This window comes from Heterodontus francisci, chromosome 10, assembly GCF_036365525.1.
Source record: "Heterodontus francisci isolate sHetFra1 chromosome 10, sHetFra1.hap1, whole genome shotgun sequence".
Lineage (NCBI taxonomy): Eukaryota > Metazoa > Chordata > Chondrichthyes > Heterodontiformes > Heterodontidae > Heterodontus > Heterodontus francisci.
In genome coordinates this window covers 37,730,474-37,754,531 of record NC_090380.1, presented here as the reverse complement: position 1 = coordinate 37,754,531, position 24,058 = coordinate 37,730,474, and the positions used below count along the sequence as shown (strand labels likewise).

Sequence of the window (24,058 nt, the reverse complement as noted above, 5' to 3'; positions counted from 1 at the left end):
TTCACTCAAGTATCCTCCCATCCTTCCTCATCTAACTCCATCAGCATAACTCTCTGTTCCCTTCACCCTTATATGCTTATCTAACCTCCCCTTAAATGCATCTATACTATTCACCTTAACCACTCCCTGCCATAGTGAGTTCCACATTCTCACCACTCTCCAGGTAAAGACGTTTCTTCTGAATTCCCTATTTGATTTCTTGGTGATTCACCTACATTAAAGGTCTTTAGTTTTGCTCTTCCCCACAAGTGAAAACACTCTTTCTCTGTCAACTCTATTAAAATCTTTCATAACTTTAGTTTAAAGACCTCTATTAGATCATTCCTCAGCCTTCTTGTTTGAAGACCCAGCCTGTTCAACCTTGCCTGATAGGCATTATCTTGCATTTCTGGTATCATCCTTGTAAATCTTTTTTGCACCCTATCTAGTGCCTCTATATCCCTTTTATAATATGGCAACCAAATTGTACGCAGTACTCCAAATGTCGTCTAACCAAGGCGCGATACAAGTTTAGCATAAGATCTCTACTTCTCAGTTCTTTGCCTCTAGAAATAAACCCTAGTGCTCAGTTTGTATTTTTATGACCTTGTTAACCTGTATCGCTACCAATAGCGATTGGTGTACTTGTAGTCCCAAATCCCTTTGTTCTTCTAGCCCAATTAGATTCTTATTTTCTAAGTAAATGTGACCTCCTTATTTTTCTTCCAAAATGTAATACCTCACATTTATCTATGTTGAAATTCATTGACCAATTATATGCCCTTTCTACAAGTTTATTAATATTGTCTTGTAATTTTTTGCAGTCCTCCTCAGTATTGACTATTAATCACCCCCCCCCCCCCCCACCACCACCCCCATAATTTGATGTCATTCGCAAATTTAGAAATTGTGTTTTTGATTCCAAAGTCTAAATCATTAATATGAATTGTGAACAAAGTGTTTCCCAGCACTGGCCCTTGTAGGACACGACTTCCTATCTTCTGCTACTCTGAATAGCTACCCTTTACCCCTACTCTCTGCTTTCTATCCTGCAATCTGCTAGCTATCCATTCTGCTATTTGTCCACTGGCTCCACATGCTGCGACCTTATTCATTAGACTATTATGTGGCACCTTACTGAATGCCTTTTGGAAATCTAGATAAATTCCATCTACTGCATTACACTTACCTATTCTCCTTGTTACCTCTTCGAAGAATTCAATGTGATTGGTCAAGCAAGATTTCCCCTTTAGAAATCCATGTGGACTATTCATTATGATATTTTTGATTTCTCCATGTTTTTCTATTTTCTTTTTTAGTAGGGATTCTATTATTTTTCCTGCAACCAATGTTAAACTGACTGGTGTATAGTTAGCTATCCTAATTATTAAATATGTATAATAGTGCCTCTGCTATCCCTTCCCTAGATTCTTTTAAAATTTGTGGATTTCATCCATTCAGACGAAGGGTTTTATCCTCTTTTGAGTTTGATTGTGGAAAAGTGGATTCCTGATAAGAACAAATGATTTTGTCTGAGAATTTTATAAGTGACGGTTGGAATATCCAGACAGGAAGTTTGGAAAATTGACTTGCTTGTTTCAACATCATACCTATATAGACAAAATCTCTTTTTACAAGATTTGCCAAACTTTTGCTTCATAAATAACACAGCCTTACCAAGCATTGAAGATGCACTGCAATTTCTTCTGGCCTCCCTGTTAAAGTGAGTCTGCTTCACAGCAGAGCAAATAAAACAAGACAGCCCAGAGGTGAACCGCAATCTTTGTGACTAAAGTGTGACCTGTGACCTTTCAGTGTGCACGAAAAAGCAGCATACCTGCTGAAAGAGGCCAGCTGTTAACACAATACTGGAGCCATAGTAGTAGTTAAATCCTCAGGCGCCTGTTAACTTTCACTGAAAGATTTATTGAGAAGTGTGAAAAGAATGTTCATAGGTGTTAAAGCTCCTTAAAATTAAATTAATGGTAATAATACACTTCACTGACCCTCCCCCAGCAGGGAAAGTTGAAATTCAAAACACAATTAATTCTGAAGGAAGTGCTTTTGTAAATTTGTCTACCTGTACAGACAATGCAAAATCTTCTGTCTCAGCTTTTTGTGTTCTTTATTTTGAGAAATGTCAAACCTCATTCCTTAATCGCTAGCAGCAATATCTGTGTGTTTATTTCACACGTGTGGTCCACAGAAAATTACACGGCAAATGATTTTTCTGTCTTTCTTTCATTGTTAAAATGCAACCCCATATCCATCACAAAAGGACCACCGACACAGACCTCCCCACATCATGTAGAGGTATCAGACTTGACTAGCTCCTCTCTACTGGGGCAGATTTTGACTTTATCCAATAGTGTAAGACAGGCGACAGTGAGTGGATGGCCCATTTTAAACTTCTCACAGTTGAAATCAATAGAAACAAAAATAGGGAGAGATGTAAAATGAGCTGCCAACTCACCATCACCCATTTTACACAAAGTAAGAATTTTTTTGGAATTCTTTCATGGTCTGTGGGTCTAGAGTGACATGTAGGCCAGACAGGGTAAGGACGGCATATTTCCTTCCCTAAAGGACATTATTGAACCAGATGGGTTCACTGACAATGGTTTCAGGTCACCATCACTGAGACTAATTTCAGATTTATTAATTGAATTTAAATTCCACCAGCTGCCATGGTGGGATTTGAACCCCTGTCCCCAGGGTATTAGCCTGGGCCTCTGGATTGCTTGTTCAGTGACATTACCACTACGCCACCACCTCGGTATGTTCAGGGAATACTTGAATGTCCTATGGAATAGAAATGGGCTTAGACTTGCTCTACTGGAGTCGAGCAGACAGTCTCAGGTGGTCCCGCAAAGGAACCTCAGGCCTAAGTTACACCTTCAATGTGAGGTGCAGCACCAATCGTGCCTCCACAGGCAGCTCACCCCATGAGAAAAATTATTTTTGGGCCGCTGGCACCAGCCCTCAGGAAAGTTTTAGGAGATGGGTTGGATCAAGCAATGGGGGTTTGGGAGGTTGCCACAGTTGAAATGGTGTGCTCCTGCTCCTCCTGGACCCACAGAAAGGTTTTTGTTTTTGGTGGGGGGTTCTTTCAGCAGGTGTTAGGCTCAATATTAACAGGCCTAACATCTGTTCTTGGTATTCACCCAGGTCACCAAAAAAATGCCCCCCCCCCCCTTTAATTTAGCAGTGAGACCAACACATCTGCAGATGGGGTGCAAGCTGTCCCACTGCTATATTGGTATGCATTGCAGGTACAACACATACCAATTTCTACCCATATCTCTATGTAGTACTGACTCTAGGGGTAATTATGTGGTGTACTTTGCCGATGGACCTTATAGAATGACATGAAAAGTACAACAAGGAAGTAGACTATTTGGCCCAACCAGTCCATGTTGATTATCCTAATCCCACGTACCCACTTTGCTTTCATATCTATTCATTCTCTTTTCCTTCAACTACCTATCTAAATAAACTATTCTTAAAAGTTGACATGGTCTCTGCTTCAATCAGTAACTGGGACGTGTTATGCCCATTTTTTGGGCAGTAGTGTATTCCACAGCCTCACAATCCTCTGTAAAAAGAATTCTCCTGCTCTCTGTCCTAAATCTCTTATATTTAAATCTTATATTTTTGTCCCCTTGTGTCCTCCTGAACCACTAGAAACAGTCTGTTGCTATCTACCCTCCCTTATTCCTTTATAACTTTGAATGCCATTATCAAATCATCCCATGATTACCTCTGTTCTTCTACAAATAGCCCCAGTTCTTCAAGACTTTCATGCTATTTGCAAACATCAGCTTCTACAGGTTAGCTTCACTCCTCATGAACTGCAAGTTGACTGAATGGGACTGATGTATCCTGGGAAGTTGGGTACATTGCACATGTTCAGACTGTAAAATGTAAATTCAGCTCACAGTTTCACCTCTCAGGGCAAAAGTATAAATTCAAGGCTACTAAGAGAAGTTGGCAAGCATCTTTAGCTTCATCTGCAATGCCTCTTCATTTTCCACCCTACACCATTTAACCATCTGTACATGTTGCAGGTGAACTGAAGGTATATTCTACATCAATACTGCTTCTGAGAGAAGATGAAGTTCTTGTGATGGATACGGGCTCTGTCCTGTGTCACGTTCTAAGATATTTTTATATTATGTCTTTTCATATGAAACTTTAGCTGGGGCCTTAAACAGATTTATGTGAACTGCTCTCTGGAAGGAACAGCATGAGGTAAAGCAAATACACAAACTTACCTGAAATCATTGCAAATTGTAATTGGAATTATTTCCCTATTGTGAAACCTTGGGTACTCCAGTAGTTTTGGAATCCTCACTAACCAAATTATTAATCCTGTGAAGGACAATGGTAATGTCCTTTCAGGTATCAATAGAATACAAGTTTCCACATGAAATTGTTATCTCTAATCAGCATTAGCAATTCCTAGGCAGCACAAATACTGTGTTTCCCTAAAATAAGAGCAAAATGCTGCAGATGCGAGCAATCTGAAATAAAAACAGAAAGAGAGAAAAAAGACTCGCATTTATATAGCATCTTTCATGACCACAGGACATTCCAAAGTGCTTTACAGCCAATGAAGTACTTTTGAAGTGTAGTCACTGTTTTAATGCAGGAAACGTGGCAGCCAATTGCACACAGCAAACTTCACAAACAGCAATGTGATAATGACCAGGTAATCTATTTTTGAGATGTTGATCGAGGGATAAATATTGGCCAGGACACCGGTGTAACTCCCCTGATCTTCTTCGAATTAGTGTCGTGGGATATTTTACACCCTCCTGAGAAGACAGACAGGACATCAGTTTTAACATCTCATCTGAAAGACACCACCTCTGAGAGTGCAGCGCTCCCTCAGTACTGCACTGGAGTGTCAACTTTAATTATTGTCCTCAAGTTCTGGAGTGGGACTTAAACCCACAACCTCCTACCTTAAAGGCAACAGTGCTACCAACTGAGCCATGGCTGGAAAAGAAAAAGAATTTTAAGGGTTCCCACACCTCTGCATCTGGAAATTGGGCTTGTGCAGATGTTGGGTAAGAATAAAAATAGGCTCATCCATAATATCTTTCTGTAGCAAAATAATCAGCCAACATATGTCATGGCTGCAAAACAGCCACTTGAGTAAAGTACTGAAGGGATGCCAGTGCAGGTGGATGTGTTCTAGTGCGGGTTGCCTCCAAGGAGAGAGAATGGGTAACAGGACAAAATGAGATGCAAAACGTGTATGGTAATGCATTACTAAAAACTTGTGTCAAAAACAAAGAAAAGAACTTACATTTATATAGTGCCGTTCACAACCTCAGGATGTTCCAAGGCACTTCACAGCCAATGAAGAACTATTGAAGTGTAGTCACTGCTGTATTGTAGGAAACCTGGCAGGTAAGTTGCCCACAGCAGCAATGCTATAAATGACCAGATGATCTATCTTTTGGTGCTGTTGGTTGAAGGATAATTGTTGGCCAGGACACCGGGAGAACTCCCTGGCTCTTTTTCGAATGGAGTCCTTTACATTCTTGGTCCTTGGTTTAATATGTTTGCTGAAAGAAACCAGTGTGCCTGATATTAAGCAGAAAGTGCAAAGGGGAGTTTATTGGAATGGTACCAGGGTTGAAAGACCGCAGTTATGTGGTGAGATTAGAGAAACTGAGTTTGTTCTCCTTAGAGCAGAGAGGGTTTTGATCGGCTAAATAACGAGAAACAGTTTCCACTGGCAGGAGCTGGTAACCAGAGGACACAGATTTCAAGTAATTGGCAAAAGAACCAGAGTCAAAATGAGGAAAAAAAATTATACGGCATGTTCTTGTGATTCGGAATGCACTGCCCAGTAGGGTGGTGGAAGCAGATTGAACAATAATTTTCAAATGGGGATTGGATAAATACTTGAAGGGGGAAAATTTGCAGGGCTATGGGAAACAGCAGGGGAGTGGGACTCATTGGACAACTCTTTCAAAGAGTTGGCACAGGCTTGATGGGTTGAATAACCTCCTTTGTGTTATATCATTCTATGGTTGTATGATTTCCAGGAATGGAGATTATCTGAAAATTCTCCACATAGAACAACAACACTGTAGCAATTTTGGAGTAAATATATTATGATAAAGTTGCAAAATAAAACTCACTGCCATGTACCTCACAGCTAAAATAAGATAGATATTGGGCTATGGTGGTCGCACCCATTACAGCTGCAAAGTGATGGGTTTGACGGGAGACAGAAAACAAGTTTAAGGACCTTATCATGTCAAAACATCTCAAAACACTTCACATAATTAATTAATTTTGAGTGGAGTGTGCCGTCATCTAGCTGCCAGGATCGAGCTATTTGTAAGAACACACTCCTTGTCCCTGGAGCTGTGTAATTGTGATCTGGTAAGCACAGAAATAGGATTGACATGTTTGCAGTTCTGGGGCTACATGGCCAATCATTTTTCTCAGGTATGATCCATCACAGGAATTTTTCCTTGTTTTGGATTCTCTTTGTAAATTCTCATGCAATATTACATTAATCTTGCTTTAATTGTAAACTATGTTGGCTTAAATTAGTCCTTAAATTATAAGTTTCCTCCAAGTTTTTAAAACATTGGAACATTTTGCTTATGGAAGTAGGGAGGAAGAAAGGACATGGAAGAAGGTGGTAGTTGCAGGCTTGGTTTTACCTGGTAGCAGTAACGGAGGCCTATGGTTAAGCTCTATAGTTCAAGAAACGTAAACAGTAGTTCCAAACAAGGATGCATTATTTACATGAGCCCATGTTGGCCCAGCCACCTATTCCATTACTCACCAATGCTACATTGATGTTTGTCCTATTAAAACAAATTTCATTTAGGCACATGCTTCCTGCCCATGACATGGCAGATAATCATCACAGATGCCACACAAGAAATATGCAAAAACAGGAAAATACCAGAGTCACAAGAGCTCCAATTTTGCTGTAAAGGTAGTGCTTCTAGTGCTAATACAGTGAAATGAACAAGAAGAGTACCATGACCTGATGTGAGCAGTGGGCCCCATATCATGTGCCTGGGAATAATTTAAATATTTGAGTGTACGCCAGGTACATGCAGTGCTTGGGATTGGGTACACACGCAATCGCAGGGGGTAATTTTCAATTTTAAAGGCCTGCCACCATGTTCTAGCACTCTTACTTTACTGCTTAGTAGGTTCTGAGGAGCAGGCTTCCTGGCTTGAGTGGACCTGCTGTAGTGGGTGCCTGAGTAGTGGGAGCAGAGAGGCGCCAACTGGATCCTTGCTATTAGGGCTGACTGGGAGCAGGCACAGTAACTTTCAGCAGGGGATGGCAAACAGTGTGATGCCAATCTTGACAGCAGGTTGTAGAGTTCACTGATCAGCTAGTAGATGTAGGAGGCGGCGTTTCCCTGGATGTTGGAGATGAACAGAGTGATAATTTCCAGAGGGACACGGTCAAACATGTAGCAGGGTATGCTCGTTTTGGAGGGAATCGTACTTCTGTGAACGGGAAGCACCTCCTGTGGCAAAACAGTAGTTTCAATCCTCATAGATTTCCTATTTCAGTCCCTCTCGGTGTCTCTAACAGGTCATACACTTATAGCAGGTTAATCATGTTGACACCAACATGCCCATTATAAGAGGTGGGGTCTGTATTTAAAGTGTGCGCTCCAAAATGACATGCCTGATGATGGAAGATGGGAACCAAGTCAACTCTGTCAGATTTGGTAATCTGAGCCACACAGATCCACAGAATTCCAGGCTGTTGTTGATTAATCAGCTAGACCTAATCATTAACAGAACCTATAGGATGGACTGGTCACTGGACATTTCCCACTCAGCTCCACAGAACCCTGCAAACCCTAACAGTGTTAACAGCAGAAAGATTATACGAGCATACGAACGTACATACGACCATTTGAATTAGGAGCACGAGTAGGCCACTTGGCCTTTGAGCCTGCTCAGCCATTCAATAAGATCATGGCTGATCCGATTGTAACCTCAACCCCACGTTCCCGCCTATCCCCGATAACCTTTCACCCCTTGCTTATCAAGAATCTGTCTTCCTCTGTCTTAAAAATATTTAAAGACTCTGCTTCCACTGCCTTTTGAGGAAGAGAATTCCAAAGACTCACCGCCCTCTGAGAGAAAAAATTTCTCCTCATTTCTGTCTTAAGTAGGTGATCGCTTCTTTTTAAATAGTGATCCCTAGGTTCTAGATTCTCCCACTAGGGGAAACATCCACCCTGTCAAGACCCCTCAGGATCTTATATGTTTCAATCAAGTTGCCTCTTACTCTTCTAAACTCCAGTGGATACAAGCCTAGCCTTTCCAACCTTTCCTCTGAAGACAACCCACCCATTCCAGGTATTAGTCTAGTAAACCTTCTCTGTACTGCCTCCAACGCATTTACATTCATCCTTAAATAATGAGACCAGGACTGTACACAGTACTCCAGATGTTGTCTCACCAATGCCCTGTATAGCTGAAGCATAACCTCCCTACTTTTGTATTCGATTCCCCTCGCAATAAATGATAACACCAAAGTTCTCTGGACTTGGTAAGTGCCCCATGTCTTCACAAGGAGAGCGGACTCTCTATTGGGCAAAAAGAAACTCCAGCCAAGTTGATTTGGAAACTCTTTAACTAATTAATGGGTTTCTGTAGGCGTCAATCAACTGGCCCATAAAAAGCTCTTATTTTCAGATCCTTGTTCCATCTTGCAATTGCCATGTTTGTTACATGCATTTGCAAATGCTGCTGTTTGTAAGTCTAGTTGCAGCCCATGGCTGCAGATTTTAATTTGTAGTCCATGGTAATGGGTTCTATTCCTTTTGATTGGTCAGTGAGGGTGACCCAGGTGTCACCAATCAAAAATCAAATTAACAAAAAGTAACCCCTTTTTAAAGGGACACAAACAATAAGATCCAAAATATAAATAAAACAAAGTAAACTTGGCAATTTAAATGCTGTTCCCTGTGCCTACATAGCCACAGAAGAGAGGCAGGCAACCAGGGCAAACAAATCTATTAGCTGCGTCCAACTGGACCTCTGGATGGCTACTTTTACCAAGCCCATGAGCAGAACCATGAGGAGGTGCCCTCCATGTCACGTAGCCAAAGATCAGGAGCATAGGGTTGAAATGCAGCAAAAAATGAGGAGCAGCCCCTTCAAATAGCAAAGCAGGGGCTGCAGCCTCTCACACGCCATGAATAAATGAAACAAGGACTCATCCCGGCCACAAAGGCAGCTTGGGAGTCCATGAACCTGCTTAATATCTATCAGGCGGGAATGATTCATGCAGCACTCTACACATTGGATTTCCAATGGAACCGGGTCCTCCACTGGGAACTCTTGCTAGACGGCAAGATGGAATGCCAGGGTGTGTCCACATGGAAGATGACGGCAAGTGGAGAGTGTGCAGATGCAAAGTGGGGTTATGGGGTTTGTGCAAATTCTAGTTTGGAGACTTTGGTTTGCAGGATCTGATTTGTGCCAGCTCTGTTTGCACACCATGTTTACAGGGTCTAGTTTGTGTTGACTCTAGTTTGCACACTCCATGTTTGCAGAGTCTAGTTTGTGCAAGGTCTAGTTTGCACTCCACGGTTGCAGGGTCTGGTTTATGCAGAATCTAGTTTGCACACTCCATGGTTGCAGGGTGTGGTTTATGCAGAATCTAGTTTGCACTCTCCATATTTGCAGTGTCTAGATTGTGCAAAATCTGGTTGGCACACTCCATGTTTGCAGGGTCTGGTTTGTGCGGAGTCTGGTTTGCACACTTCACGTTTGCAGGGTCTGGTTTGCACACTCCATGGTTGCAGGGTCTTGTGTTTTGCTTTTCTTGATTGACATTAATTATCTAGACTTTGGTGTATTGGGCACAGTTCAGTTTGGGGATGATCTGAAACTTGGAAGCATAGTGAACTGTGAGGAAGGTAGTGTAGAAGTTCAAAAGGACATTGACAAGTTGGTGGAGTGGGTGAACAAGCGGCAGAGGAAGTTCAGTGTGGAGAAATGTGAAGTGATACATTTTGGTAGGAAGAACATGGAGAGACATACAAAATAAAGGGTACAATTCTACAGTGGGTGCAGGAGCAAAGGGACCTGGGTGTATATGTGCATTAATCAGTGAAGGTGGCAGGACAGGTTGAGAGAGCGGTTAATAAAGCATACAGTATCATGGGCTTTATTAATTTGGGCATAGAATACAAGAGCAAGGAGATTATGTTGAACTTGTATCAGACACGCGTTCTGCCTCAGCTGGAGTATTGCATCTAGTTCCGGGTGACACACTTTAGGAAGGATGTGAAGGCATTGGAGAGGGTGCAGAAAAGATTCATGAGAGTTGTTCCAGGGATTAGGAACTTCAGTTATGAAGATAGATGGGAGAAGTTGGGATTGTTTTCCTTGAAGAGAAGGCTGAGAGGAGATTTTATAGAGGTATTCAAAATCATGAGGGGTCTGGACAGAGTAGATAGGGAGAAACTGTTCCCACTCATGAAAGGATTGCAAACAAGAGAGTACAGATTTAAAATAATTAGTAAGAGAAGCAAAAAGTGACATGAGGAAAAACTTTCACGCTGCGAGTGGCTAAAGGCTGGAATGCGCTGCCTGGGATTGTAGTGGAGGCAGTTCAATTGAAGCATTCATAAGGGAATTAGACAGTTAGCTGAAAAGGAAGAATGTGCAGGGTTACTGGGAGAAGGTGGGGGAAAGACATTAGGTGAAATGGTCATTGGGCGAGCCGGTGCAGATACGACGGGCCGAATAGCCTCCTCCTGCGCTGTTACAATTTTGTGATCCGGTGTTGTAGGGCCTCCTGGCGGAACACTCGGAGTGTGACGGACGGCGCTTGTTTGGCGGTCGATGCTCGGCTCAGCTCGGGTAAGGAGGCTGCGGGTGGGCGGCAACGGCTCTGTGCAGAGCGGCCCCGGGCTGGGCTGGGCTCGGGTGTCTCTGTGAGCGGCCCCGGGCTGGCCTGGGCTCGGGTGTCTCTGTGAGCGGCCCCGGGCTGGGCTGGGCTCGGAGCCGGGTATCTCTGTGAGCGGCCCCGGGCTGGCCTGGGCTCGGGTGTCTCTGTGAGCGGCCCCGGGCTGGGCTGGGCTCGGGACCGGGTATCTCTGTGAGCGGCCCCGGGCTGGCCTGGGACCGGGTGTCTCTGTGAGCGGCCCCGGGCTGGCCTGGGCTCGGAGTCGGGTATCGCTGTGAGCGGCCCCGGGCTGGGCTGGGAGCCGGGTATCTCTGTGAGCGGCCCCGGGCTGGGCTCGGGACCGGGTATCTCTGTGAGCGGCCCCGGGCTGGCCTGGGCTCGGAGCCGGGTATCTCTGTGAGCGGCCCCGGGCTGGGCTGGGCTCGGAGCCGGCTGTCTCTGTGAGCGGCCCCGGGCTCGGAGCCGGCTGTCTCTGTGAGCGGCCCCGGGCTGGGCTGGGCTCGGAGCCGGCTGTCTCTGTGAGCGGCCCCGGGCTGGGCTCGGGACCGGGTATCTCTGTGAGCGGCCCCGGGCTGGCCTGGGCTCGGAGCCGGGTATCTCTGTGAGCGGCCCCGGGCTCGGAGCCGGCTGTCTCTGTGAGCGGCCCCGGGCTGGGCTCGGGACCGGGTATCTCTGTGAGCGGCCCCGGGCTGGCCTGGGCTCGGAGCCGGGTATCTCTGTGAGCGGCCCCGGGCTCGGAGCCGGGTATCTCTGTGAGCGGCCCCGGGCTGGCCTGGGAGCCGGGTATCTCCGTGAGCGGCCCCGGGCTGGGCTGGGAGCCGGGTATCTCTGTGAGCGGCCCCGGGCTGGGCTCGGGACCGGGTATCTCTGTGAGCGGCCCCGGGCTGGCCTGGGCTCGGGACCGGGTATCTCTGTGAGCGGCCCCGGGCTGGCCTGGGCTCGGAGCCGGGTATCTCTGTGAGCGGCCCCGGGCTGGGCTCGGGACCGGGTATCTCTGTGAGCGGCCCCGGGCTGGCCTGGGCTCGGGACCGGGTATCTCTGTGAGCGGCCCCGGGCTGGCCTGGGCTCGGAGCCGGGTATCTCTGTGAGCGGCCCCGGGCTGGGCTCGGGACCGGGTATCTCTGTGAGCGGCCCCGGGCTGGCCTGGGCTCGGAGCCGGGTATCTCTGTGAGCGGCCCCGGGCTGGCCTGGGCTCGGAGCCGGGTATCTCTGTGAGCGGCCCCGGGCTGGGCTCGGGACCGGGTATCTCTGTGAGCGGCTCGGGGCCCGGTGTCTCGGCTGGATTCCCGGCCGGGTTCCAGTTCCGCCTGGGACACCGCCACCTGCAGGCTCGGAGGTTTGTGGTCAAGGTGCTGACTCACTGGACAAGTTTCAGTAAATAAGTTTGTGTATTCCGTTTTCAATATTATAGTCACATTTTGGCAGGAAATAGGAAGTGAAGAAGGAGGGAATGTGTGTGAAGTTAAAAGAAATCAAGAACGTAATTTTATATAGCGCCTTGCACAACCTTAGCTCATCCAAAGGCGCTTTACAGCCAACGAAGTACTTTTCTCCAAGTGGTAAATCAAGTAGAGATGAGTGAGAAGACTCCCAGTGCCCAGTCTGTTCCTGCAGGTTCCATGAATGAACTTGGCTGGCTGATCGATAATCAACATTGCCTTGGAGTTCTGTGCATCTGCCTCTCTGAACCCTGGAGGAAGGAGACTAATTTTATATCACTTTGGAGCTTGAGTGAATGGAAAAAGATGAAATCTCAGTGTGCTTCAGTTTGGGCCTTAATACCTAATTTGCACTATACAGGTTCAGCGTCTTGTAAATAAAATTGCTTTGCTAACTTGGATTTCCTAATATTGTACGTTTTCCATGCTCCCTCTCTGTCTCGCTTCCCACTTTTTTAATTCTTCTGATTCAAGCTTCTTGTTTATTAATATAGTAATTCAAAAATTACACTGTGAAATTAGGTAAATTGCCTGTACTTTAGCCCAGAGGTCATGCAGAAATCTTCCATGTGATAAATTACATTGCCTTTGACTATGGGTTGAAGAAGAAACACAACAGCACCTCCAAGCATGTGAAAGAGAATGTGTGTTAAATGGCAGTTTTTGCATGCAAATAGTTTGGCAACCTCTTCGGAGGGAAAGATCTCAGTACTGTATTATTTACATCATGATATGTAAGTGATACTGGATCTTTCCACCCATTTTATATCACTGTTACGTTTCCAAGCAACAGAAGAGGATTTTAAAAACTGATTTTTGTGAAGATGTTGCTCCTTTAAAACTACAAACACAACCATATCTGCATACGTCAGTGAGCTACTGAATTTCAGTGATGCTATTTGCTGCAAAATTAAATCCCATTCATACATTCCTACACAACCTCAGTCTATCTTCTGGACTTTGCATTTTATTTGATGATCCAGTTCAGATGGTAATTACAGTGGATTGCACGTGTGAGTTCTAAGCGTAATGCAGTTTATGCTGAGGTAACAAAAGTTGATTTCAACTGTTAGAAGTTGAGTTCTAAGTGTGACTTATTTTGAAAACATTTTCTCATCTCTGTCCAAGCTCTGGCTTCAAAGGTAGGTATTGTGCTTCCCAGACTCTGCCAGTTGCATTCCAGAACCCCCTGATCTCTTTTTTTTCCATTTAATTGTCAGTGCAATTTCCAACTCTCAACCTGACCTGGAGAATTGTATTAACTGTGCTTCAATTTATAGCCATCCCATGCCTTTACCCTGGTTATCTCTGACCTGTTCTTTCCCTTCCTGGATTTGTCTGAGTCCAGAGATGGCCTTTCCAGTGATGTCTATTACAAGCCTACTGATTCCCACAATGACCTGGATTATGCTTCGTCCTACTCCATATTCCAGTTTCTCCTCTCTCACATCTGCTCTGATGATGCCATCTTCCGCACCAGAAATTCTTTAATCCCCTTTTCTGCTGACATCCCATTTCCTGTGCTTATACCCTCATGTACATGTTCTCACTTTCCACCCCAGCAGCTTTCTGTTTCGACAGATCGTTTTCTGCCATTTCCAACATGATTCCACCATCAAACATCCAAGGTATCTGTGCTGCTCCAATTCTGGCCTCTTAAACATCCACCTTCAGCTTCCTAGGCCTTAAGCTCTAGAATTCCTTCCCTAAAACTCTCTCCCTGCCTCTCTACTTCACTTTCTTCCTTTAAAATGCTCCACAAAACCTACCTCTTTTTGTCCAAGCTTTTGGTCAACTGCACTGAGATCTCCTTATGTGGCTTAGTGTCTAATTTTGTTTAATCCTGTTTCTGTGAAGCACCTTGGGACCTTGTAATCTTCCAAAATTCCCTAGGTTCTGGAAAGGTCCCAGCACATTGGAAAATCAAAAATGTAACACCTCTAATCAAGAAGGGGGTGGGTGGGTAAATGAAAGCAGGAAACTATAGGCCAGTTAGCCCACCATCTGTCATTGGGAAAATGATAGAATCCATTATTAAGAAAGTAGTAGCAGGACATTTAGAAAATCATAATGCAATCAGGCAGAGTCAAAATGGTTTTATGAAAGGCAAATCATGTTTGATAAATTTATCATTAGAGTTCTTTGAGGATGTAACCAGCAGGGTGGATAATGGGGAACCAGTAGATGCAGTGTATTTGGATTTCCAAAAGGCATTTGATAAGGTGCCACATAAAAGGTTACTACACAAGATAAGAGCTCATGTTGTTGGAGTAATATATTAGCATGGGAAGAGGATTGACTAACAGGAAACCAAGTATTGGGATAAATGGTGCATTTTCAGGTTGGCAAACTGTACCTAGTTTTGTGCCATAGGGATCAGTGCTGGGGCCTCAAGTATTTACAGTCTATATTAATAGACTTGGATGAACGGACTGAGTGTATTTGCGGACAATACAAAGATAGGTAGGAAAGCAAATTGTGAGGTGGACACAAATTGTCTGCAAAGAGATATAGATAAGTTAATTGAGTGGGCAAAAATTGGCAGATAGAGTATGATGTGGGAAAATGAGATGGTCCACATTGGCAGAAAGAATAGAAAAGCAGAATATTATTTAAATGCAGAGAGACTGCAGAACGCTGTGGTACAGAGGGATCTGGATGTCCTTGTACATGAATCACAAGTTAGCATGCAAAAACAGTAAGTAATGAGGAAGGCAAATGGAATGTTGGCATTTATTGTGAGGGGGATGGAGTATAAAAGTAGGGAAGTCTTGCTACAGCTGTACAGGGTATTGGTGAGACCACACCTACAGTATTGTGTACAGTTTTGGTCTCCTTACTTAAAAGAGGGATATAATTGCATTGGAAGCAGTTCAGAGAAGATTCACAAGGCTGATTCCTGCGATGAAGGGGTTGTCTTATGAGGAAAGGTTGAGCAGGTTGGGTCTATACTCATTGGAGTTTTGAAGAATGAGAGGTGATCTTATTGAAACATAAGATTCTCAGGGGCCTTGACAGGGTGGATGCTGAGAGGATGTTCCCCCCACATGGGCGAATCTAGGACTCGGGGGCACAGTTTCAAAGTAAGTGGTCTCCCTTTTAAAACTGATATGATAAGTTTCTTCTCCCAGAGGGTCGTTAATCTTTGGAATTCTCTTCCCCAGAGAGCAGTGGAGGCTGGGTCATTGAATATATTCAAGGCTGAGTTAGACTTTTGTTCGACAAGGGAGTCAAGGGTTGTGGGGGGCAGACAGGAAAGTGGAGTTAGGCCACAATCAGATCAGCCATGATCTTATTGAATGGCGGAGCAGGCTTGAGGGGCTAAGTGGCCTGCTGCTGCTCCTATTCCTTATGTTTACTACATTAATCATGCTATTTAAATACAAGTTGTTTTTGTGTGTGAGAGAAGTGTAGTGATACATCCAAATTTCCTGGCATCTTTATTTCCATTGGAATCAATGTAGTTCAGGGTTTGAAGTAGTTGTTTGATCCGGGTTTCTGTGGAAGGAGAGAGGCCCTGCAAAGTTATGCTCGTGTCAGATGGGGTTGATTCCCTTCATGACCAGTGGGTGGTTTGAGATGGGAGAGAGGGGATTATCACGTGCATAATGCCACGGTCTTCTGTACTATTAGGATCTTGACAGTCAGCAGCTTCCACAAGGCAATAAGTGCTGTTTATTCAAAAGATCAGCTGCTTTGTGTTTATCTTCAGGGGCCATTGCTGCCGCGGTAACACGTCTTGCAGATAGATTTTACAATGTGTGTACAGGTTTCCAGAGCACTGGGGTGCAATGAGACAGCTCAGCTTGTAATGCTGTCGTTATGCCATCCATCACACTGGGGCTCAAATGATTGATTTAGTTTGACTAAAGCTAAGGTAACACTCTGAAAATGCTTTGTAAAAATTTGTGCTGCAGCAGTGCAGTATTCCCAGAGGTTAACATGGTGGCATTTTCTTCCTTTGATTTTCTTGATTCCTTTCCTGTCGGGATTGATTTTTGCTGAGGTGTGATTCTAGGGGTGCCAGCCCTTCACTACCTCATCCAGGTCTTCACTTATGAGCCTAGATAGCAGGTTATTCACCATGAAGGGCATCATAGCCAAGCCCAATCTCACTTGGAGTCTACATTGCCATACAGTCACTTATGCCGCAAAATACAATTAAGAGTAGAGTGTATTTTGATGTTCCTTTTCCCTAGAATGGGGCAATGAGGATATTTGCAGCATCCTGGCTACAGTTAACTAACACAGCAAAGATTGAGTTTATTCTGGAGCATTCTGTTTTGGCTGTGTTTGCTAACAATGCAGCCACTAGGTGGCACAGTACTTGCACATGCACAAATACAGCCTCATCGACAGAAATGCCACTCTCTGCAACGTATCAGGCAGCTGCCAGTAATAAAAATGATGCTGCTCAATTTGACACAAAAAAATGAACCCAACCTCACCCCTCAGTGGCTGCGATCGCCGCTTCCACACCCCTCCAACAGTACCCTCTCGATCGCCACTTCAGTTCCCTTCTCCCTCCTGTGCCTACTTTCTCACCGCTCCATCGTGCCACTTCAGACTGCTCTGCTCTCCATTCTGCCATACTCCCGCACCTATCTGCTCACTGTTCCCTCACTGCCAGGAGAAGGGGCGGGGGCAGTGGAGAAGTGAATGGAGTGCTAGCAGTGAGGCGGGAAGCGAGCAGTGGGATGGAGCGGAGAAGAGTCGGGAGCAGCAGGATGGAGTGGCGAGCAGGCAGGTACGGGGGAGAATAGTGGCGATTGAGGAGCCGATTGCCAGGGAGAAGTGGGGTACTATTAGAAGAGATGGAGGTGACGATTGCAACCATTGAGGGGTAAAGCAACATTCAGACTTTATTACGTGGTGACTTCGGCACACATGCACAGATCCATACTGGCAAGCTGGCAAATGTTCGGACGCACTGTTGATGTTAGTACTCTGCATTGTCAGGAGACACTTCATTGCTGTTAATAGCCTAGGCCATTGGAGGGAGCTCCAGTATGTTAGATGTATAAATAATATGTAGAGCTTATTGTTCAAAGGAGTGAGGCAGTCCTCAAACTCACAAATATGCTGGTAGTAACATCATTACAATTGAGTTTTATAGTTCTTCAAATCTTTAAATAGCACTCATAATTTAACCATCTTGTATTTAGAACAATTCTTAGTAAACATCAACTTGCATTTACATAGCATCTTTAACATTGAAAAATGTCCCAATGCCCAGAGACAGAATCAGACTGAAATGGACCCTGAGCTAGAAAAGAAACTGGTAGGGGGGGGGTAACCAAAGCTTGATCAAAGATTTAGATATTAAGGAGGGTCAGTGCTGGGACCTCAGCTATTTACAATTTATATCAATGACTTGGATGAAGAGACAGAGAGTAATGTATCTAAGTTTGCTGATGATATAAAGGTAGGTGGAAAGGTAAGCTGTGGGGAGGACACAGAGGCTGCAAAGAGATATAAATAGGTTAAGTGAGTGGGCAACAAGATGGCAGAGTATAATGTAGGGAAGTGTGAAGTTATTCACTTTGGTTGTAAGAATAGGAAAGCAGAATATTTTTTAAAAGGTGTGGAATTTGTAAGTATTGTTCCAAGAGAATTAATTGGGTGTGCTTGTACAAGAAATGCAGAAGGTTAGCATTCAGGTACCACAAGCAATTAGGAAGGAAAATAGCATGTTGGCCTTTATTGCAAGGGGATTGTAGTACCGGAATAAAGAAGTCTTGCTACAATTGTACAGGGTTTTGGTGAGACCACATCTAGAATACTGTGTGCAGTTTTGGTCCCCCCATTTAAGAAAGGATTGGAGGCAGTGAGGCCAAGGTTCATTAAATTGGTCCCTGGGATGAGGGGGTTGCCCTATGATGAGAGGCTGAGTAAATTGGAGCTATATTCTCTGGAGTTGAGAAGAATGAGAGGCGATCTCATTGAAACATATAAGATTCTGAAGGGGCTGGATAGGGTAGACACGGATTGTTCCTGCTGGTCAAGGAATCTAAAACACGGGGGCAAAGTCTCTGGATAAGGGGTCGATATGGCTCATTGAGCCTGCTTCACCATTCAGTACGATCAAGGTCTACTCCTGTTATTTCTTGTGAGGGTCTTAAAGGAGTGGAGTGAGATAGAGAGGCAGAAGAATTTAGACCAGGAATTTGAGAGCATGAGGTGCAGGCAGGCGTCTGAAGGCACGGTTGCCAATGGTGGGACGTAGGAAAAGAGGGAAACAAAAAGGCCAGAGTCGGGAATGGAAAATTCCGGAGGCGGCTAAGATGGGGAATGTGGAGGTGGGCATTGTAGAGAGGGACAAGGTCATGAAAGATTTAAACATGAAAATGAGAATTTGGAGGCAGCAGCAGCAAATTGGCAGGAGCTGTGCTACGGAGGTGGAAGTAGGTAGTCTTTTTGATGGAAGGATATGGGTTCGGAAGTTCAGCTCGTGTCAAATAGAAGGCTGATATTGTGAACAGTCTGGTTCAACCTAAGATAGTGGCCAGAGAAGGGATTAACTCAGTGGCAAACTGATCTTGAGTTCTTGAATTAAGGGACAGAATTTTCCATTTGTCAATAATGCATAGAACTAAAATCCCCAACCCCTATCTTTCAGATAACCCAGACTGTACCACAAATGACTTCTGACTAAAAAGAGGGCAGGCAACCATTGTTGCAATCTCTATCAAGTTTGTATTCTGGCCTCCTGCGTAGATCTTCATCGCTCCACCATTGGCAGTCAGGTCTTCAACTAGCTGGACCCTAAGCTCTGGAATTCGCCTGTCTACCTCTGTCCCCCTTTAAGGTGACCCGTGAAATTTACCTCTTTGACAAAGCTTTTGGTCACCTGTCCTGATATTTCCATATGTGGCTTGACATCAAATTTTGTTTAATAATGCTCCCAGGAAGGATCCTGGGATGTTCTCCTATATTAAAGGCGCTCTATAAATGCAAATTGTTGTAGCAGTGGCAGGAGACAGTGGATTCATTCTTCACAAAACTGGAGCTGGTCCAAGGTCAGATGTTGGACAAGTGGTCTGACTGCACAGAGGCAGCAGAGGGATCAAGAGAGGTGGTATAGAAATAGAGCTGAGCATCATCAGTGTATGTGTAGAAGCTGACCCCATGTTTTCCAATGATGTCACCAAGGGGCAGTGAGTAGATGAGAAAGAGGAAGGGACCAAGATTATATCCGTGGGGGAACTTGAGATAACATTATAAAACAGTATATCCTTCAACTCGCCATCCATTTATTTTCCCTTACATAGATTAGCTGTCAGGTTAATTATGATCGAGAACTGATCTTGAGTTCTTGAATTAAGGGACAGAATTTTCCATTTGTCAATAATGCATAGAACTAAAATCCCCAACCCCTATCTTTCAGATAACCCAGACTGTACCACAAATGACTTCTGACTAAAAAGAGGGCAGGCAACCATTGTTGCAATCTCTATCAGTGCTGTTCTGTGTTAAGCTCACCATAATTGCATGACTGTCTCACAGTCTTATCTATTTTTTTCTTCCCCAGTGTCAATCTGCACTTACTCTCCACTCAGCAACTCTTCCAAATTGACCAGGAACTTGATAGCTGCATTTAATGGGTAATGTTGAGGAATCCACTTTTCATGCTGGTCAGTAAAAGTTGTAAGGCTTTTTAACTGATCTTTTTTGTGGCTGTCAGCGATGGGCATGTTCATGTTCTGTTAATAGGATTAATCCAGCACTTCAGGAATCACCTCCTCTCCATATCTATCTTTTTAGTCAAGACACATGCAAAGTACTTACCTCTACCGTTTTTTGATGATCATCTACAAATTGACAAGCCTATCCTCTTCGGGTCCCAGCTCCCTTTTAACAATTCTTGCATTACTGCAGTACCTATAAAATACTTTATTGTTCCTTTTCATCTTTTTTTAAAAGAAAAATCCTCTTAACTCCATCTTGGCTTTCCTTATCCTACTCTTAAAGTTGACCCAGAAATTGCTCGAAAAATACCTTCAAGCTCACAGTGCAAGCCGTTATTCGTGTGTAAAAATAAAACCCAGCAATATCTCACAAGGAAGAGATAAGTAGTGAATTGTGAATCACCACAAAATGCTGGACAATTTACACTGCTGCATTGTTTATTAACCTCGCAAAAACTGGAGCTCGCCGTCAACTTCCTGTGAGTGTCAAGAAATAGCTGGATTTGCGCCATAAATATGAATTAAACTTACTGCAGGAAGTCAGGGCTGCTATTTAATGGCGTAAGGACCCTGTTAATGATTTATTGTCCTGACATGCCACTTAACTTTGGAAGTCCAGATGAGGAAAACTTGAAACTGTGAAGTCTCACACCTGTAGGTAGTAAGTTTTGTTTTAATTTGATTTTTTTTTCTGTCTCTCGCTTTTTGGTTTCTTAATCCAAAATTTCTTTTCCTCTCCTTATTTCCTTTTCTCTATGTAAATGTATTCCTTTTTTTTCTCTGTTGTTCACTGTTTCTTTACTTATCCTTTTAAACTTAATTGGTTAAGGAGCTGAACGGTTGGTTTTGTCATTCACCTAGTTCCCAGATACCCTATTGACCTTGCAGCATCATCATCAATTAGCACAAAAATAATTAGAGTTGGAGGGTGAGGCAAAAATTTCAACTCACAGCACTCACTGTGAGATGCCCTGCTCCAGCACATCCTTTGCAAATCTGTTTTCTTATATTCTCAATTTCCCCTTTTAGTTTTTTTCAGTTATTAAGGTTGTTAAATACCTCCTGCAGTTGGAGGTGATTGAAAACAGGTGCTGCATCAATTTTTAATTTAGGAATTTATGTAATATATTCTCTAACAGTGTTTCATATTGAACATAATATGATTAGTATGAATAATAATGTCTACCTGTTTGATGTTTGGCAGGTATTTGCAATGAATGATCTGAAAGAGGTGATCTATAGAGCACATCAGATTGAGAAACTCATTTCAGAAAACAGCATCCAGGAGATAAAGTACCTTTTGAATGATTTTGAGGGTATTCCAGTCACCCCTGAAATTCTACAGGAGACTGACCTTGTTAAAGCTGTGTATAGAGTTCTAAAGACTTGCCCTGAAGCAGATACCAGGAGGAAGGCACGGAACCTACTGTCTGTATGGAAGAAGCTTTACAGGAGCAGCGGTTTGCAGGAAAAACATCAAGAAGACAGTCTCTATGCTACCAGCCAAGAAAAGAGTGAGAAGCCTAATAAAATCAATGAAGGGATAGTAAAATCTGGATATGAGGTAGGTGGAACTGATTCTGTGTCTGGAAACCCTGCACAGCAATTGGAAGACATTCAGAGAGTGATGGGAACTCAGATCATACACAATCTCCCCACAAATGAGTTGCTTAAAGAAACGCACAATGAGAAGCAACTTTCAACAGACAAAGGCTCAGTAGTAATTGGCTACGACGCAACTCCAAAAAAGCAACATGCTTTAGATATCCAGGCCATTCGAGCTAAGTGTGTGGAACTACTTTTGCAAGCTCTAACTGGTTCTGAGACAGCTGATGCAACAATGGTTGAAATGTGGCAGAGAATTGCCAAAGAAGTTGAGCAATGTATATATACATTAAACATGAAAAATGATAAAAGGTACAAAGCTTGCATTCGCAGCAAGATTGCAAATTTAAGAAATCCTCAGAATCCCTATTTAAGGCAGAAGATATTATCAGGGGAAGTAACTCCACAGATGTTTGCAGAGATGTCAGTGATGGACATGGCAAGTGAGGAGCTGAAACAACTAAGAGCATTGTACACCACCTCCAGGCTTCAGGACCATCAGCTACCTCATGGTCTGGAAGGAACAAAGACAAGCAAAATCAAATGCAAACGGTGCGAAAAATTTAACTGTACGGTGACAGCAATTGCCAGAGGCACACTTTTTATTCCAGGTTGGGTGTGCAGTGGAAATTCTGATGAACAGATGATGACTTTTGTCATCTGCAATGAATGTGGAGAAAAATGGTATAACAATGGCTGGATTTCTGTTTAGATGTGACAAAAGATCAAATGGATTTGACATTTATTTCCTATCTAACAACAAGTGCCTATCTGTATCTGTCAGTTGCTAGCTATGCACTTGATGCTGAATGAAACAACAAAAATCTTTTATTTATTAGCCAATAAAAGCATAATTGCTCTTGTAAAGTACCTAGGGATCATTGTCTTGCCTGTGTGTGTTTTTCTTCTGTCAGTTGGCTATATTTTCATACTCCTGAATCGTATTATGTTTCCAAGAAAAATGCATAACCTTGAAATCTAATTTTTAATGTAGGTATTCAGCTTGCATGGAGGACAAAAGATTGCAGGGTGACGTTACATTGTTTGTTCAGACTGCAGATATTTGGCTGAGTTGCCATGGCTGTTGTCACAATAACATTATGTGGTGCATAGTGGAAAGATCATTGGCTGATATTGCAGGGAACCTACATTCCTCAACTGCTAACCATACCTCAGCCACTCTATATTTTCTTGCAGGACAAAATATCCACTGTGTGCAGCCCATCAGAGAGGGCTTCTCCAACCTTACTCACGTGGAGGGAATCATGGGGAGGCACTCAACTCTAACTGTGGCAGATCATAAGGTCGGTGTCATCTTGCTGACACCAGTTTACTAACAACACCTGTACTGTTGCCCTGACATTCCTATGAAGTACCGTAGAGCCACCACCTTTCACCCCATCTCTATCTTGTTAAACCCAATGATGTGATGCTTACCCATTCTTGGTTTCTACCCTAATTTCCTGCAGATTGTTATGCTAGGCCCCCGCCTGCCAAGAATGAGGCACATTAATTTTGTCATGAACATTGATTTCAAACTGTTGCTGGAGCGAGGAAATGACTTGTTAAACAGATCAGCCATGGCTGGAAAAGATATTTGCATGTTAACAGACTGCGCTTGGAAGGACAAAGGACCATTCCCTGACACATTCAACCCACAATGGACCTTTATCACCAGGTATTTGTGCGTAAGAGGAGCATTCCAGAGACTGCTAAGGTGATTCAATCCAGGACTGGTTAGACCAGCTGCTCACATGACTAACTGGCTGTTCCAGGGTCTTTTGAACTAGCCCCAGAGAGTTGGAACTCAAAGACTGTTTGCTCCTGGACTAAGAAGATCTCTCCTATCTGCTCCCATCTCTTTCTCACAAGCCTCTGAATCCACTGAAGACACATGAGCCCCTAGCGAGAAAAGTCTCCTACAACAAACAAAGTTTAAGAAGAATACTGGGCCCCAGTGAAAAGCAAGATCTACCTACAATCAAGGACTCTACAGTAAGCTCAAAGAACCGTAACAACAACTCTTCAGATATTTGCATGTGTGTATTGTGTATGCATGCCAGCGTGGGTGCGTCGTGTATCCCGTACGCGTCAACCGAATTAGAGTTTAAGTTTAATAAATTTCAAACTTCTTTTCTTTAAACCTGAGAAAATCTGTTTTTGCTGGTTTTTTTGCCTTTGGAAAGCAGTGAACAAGGATTCACCAAGGGGGAGCTAAAAACACAGTGTGTTTAAAATGAAACCCTGTTACGGTAAGACCAGGTGAAGGCTGAGAGGGATCCCTAAACAGCTTTCTCACCTGGTCGTAACAGAAATTTGGTGGCTACCGTTCTGGATTTTACCCACAGACAAATTGAGAGAAATTGGAAGTGGGAAGCTAAATTGTTCCCAATCAAAAAAAGAACAGGATTTCA

General features: G+C 43.8%; 1 protein-coding gene across 5 annotated transcripts; it reads left to right on the top strand.

Moving 5' to 3' along the window:
- The first annotated feature begins 10,747 nt into the window (after nt 1-10,747).
- LOC137374107 (transcription elongation factor A N-terminal and central domain-containing protein) lies at nt 10,748-23,657 on the top strand. 5 transcript variants are annotated; one of them, XM_068039870.1, is made up of 4 exons: nt 10,748-10,866; nt 18,971-19,159; nt 19,883-19,955; nt 21,244-23,657. In XM_068039870.1, exon 4 carries the CDS (start codon nt 21,253-21,255, stop codon nt 22,354-22,356), a length of 1,104 nt encoding a protein of 367 aa, XP_067895971.1. In that variant the 5' UTR covers nt 10,748-10,866; nt 18,971-19,159; nt 19,883-19,955; nt 21,244-21,252; the 3' UTR covers nt 22,357-23,657. The 5 variants fall into 5 exon arrangements, with proteins under 5 accessions (XP_067895971.1, XP_067895968.1, XP_067895969.1 ...); XM_068039867.1 differs by having other exon boundaries at nt 19,883-19,985; XM_068039868.1 differs by lacking the exon at nt 18,971-19,159 and having other exon boundaries at nt 19,883-19,985.
- The last annotated feature ends 401 nt before the right edge of the window (nt 23,658-24,058 follow it).

Coding starts and splice junctions, on each gene's coding strand:
- LOC137374107 (XM_068039868.1), top strand. CDS start 19,959: ATGTTGAGGAATCCACTTTTCATGCTG. Junction 19,986..21,243: donor GGAATCCACTTTTCATGCTG/GTCAGTAAAAGT, acceptor GATGTTTGGCAG/GTATTTGCAATGAATGATCT.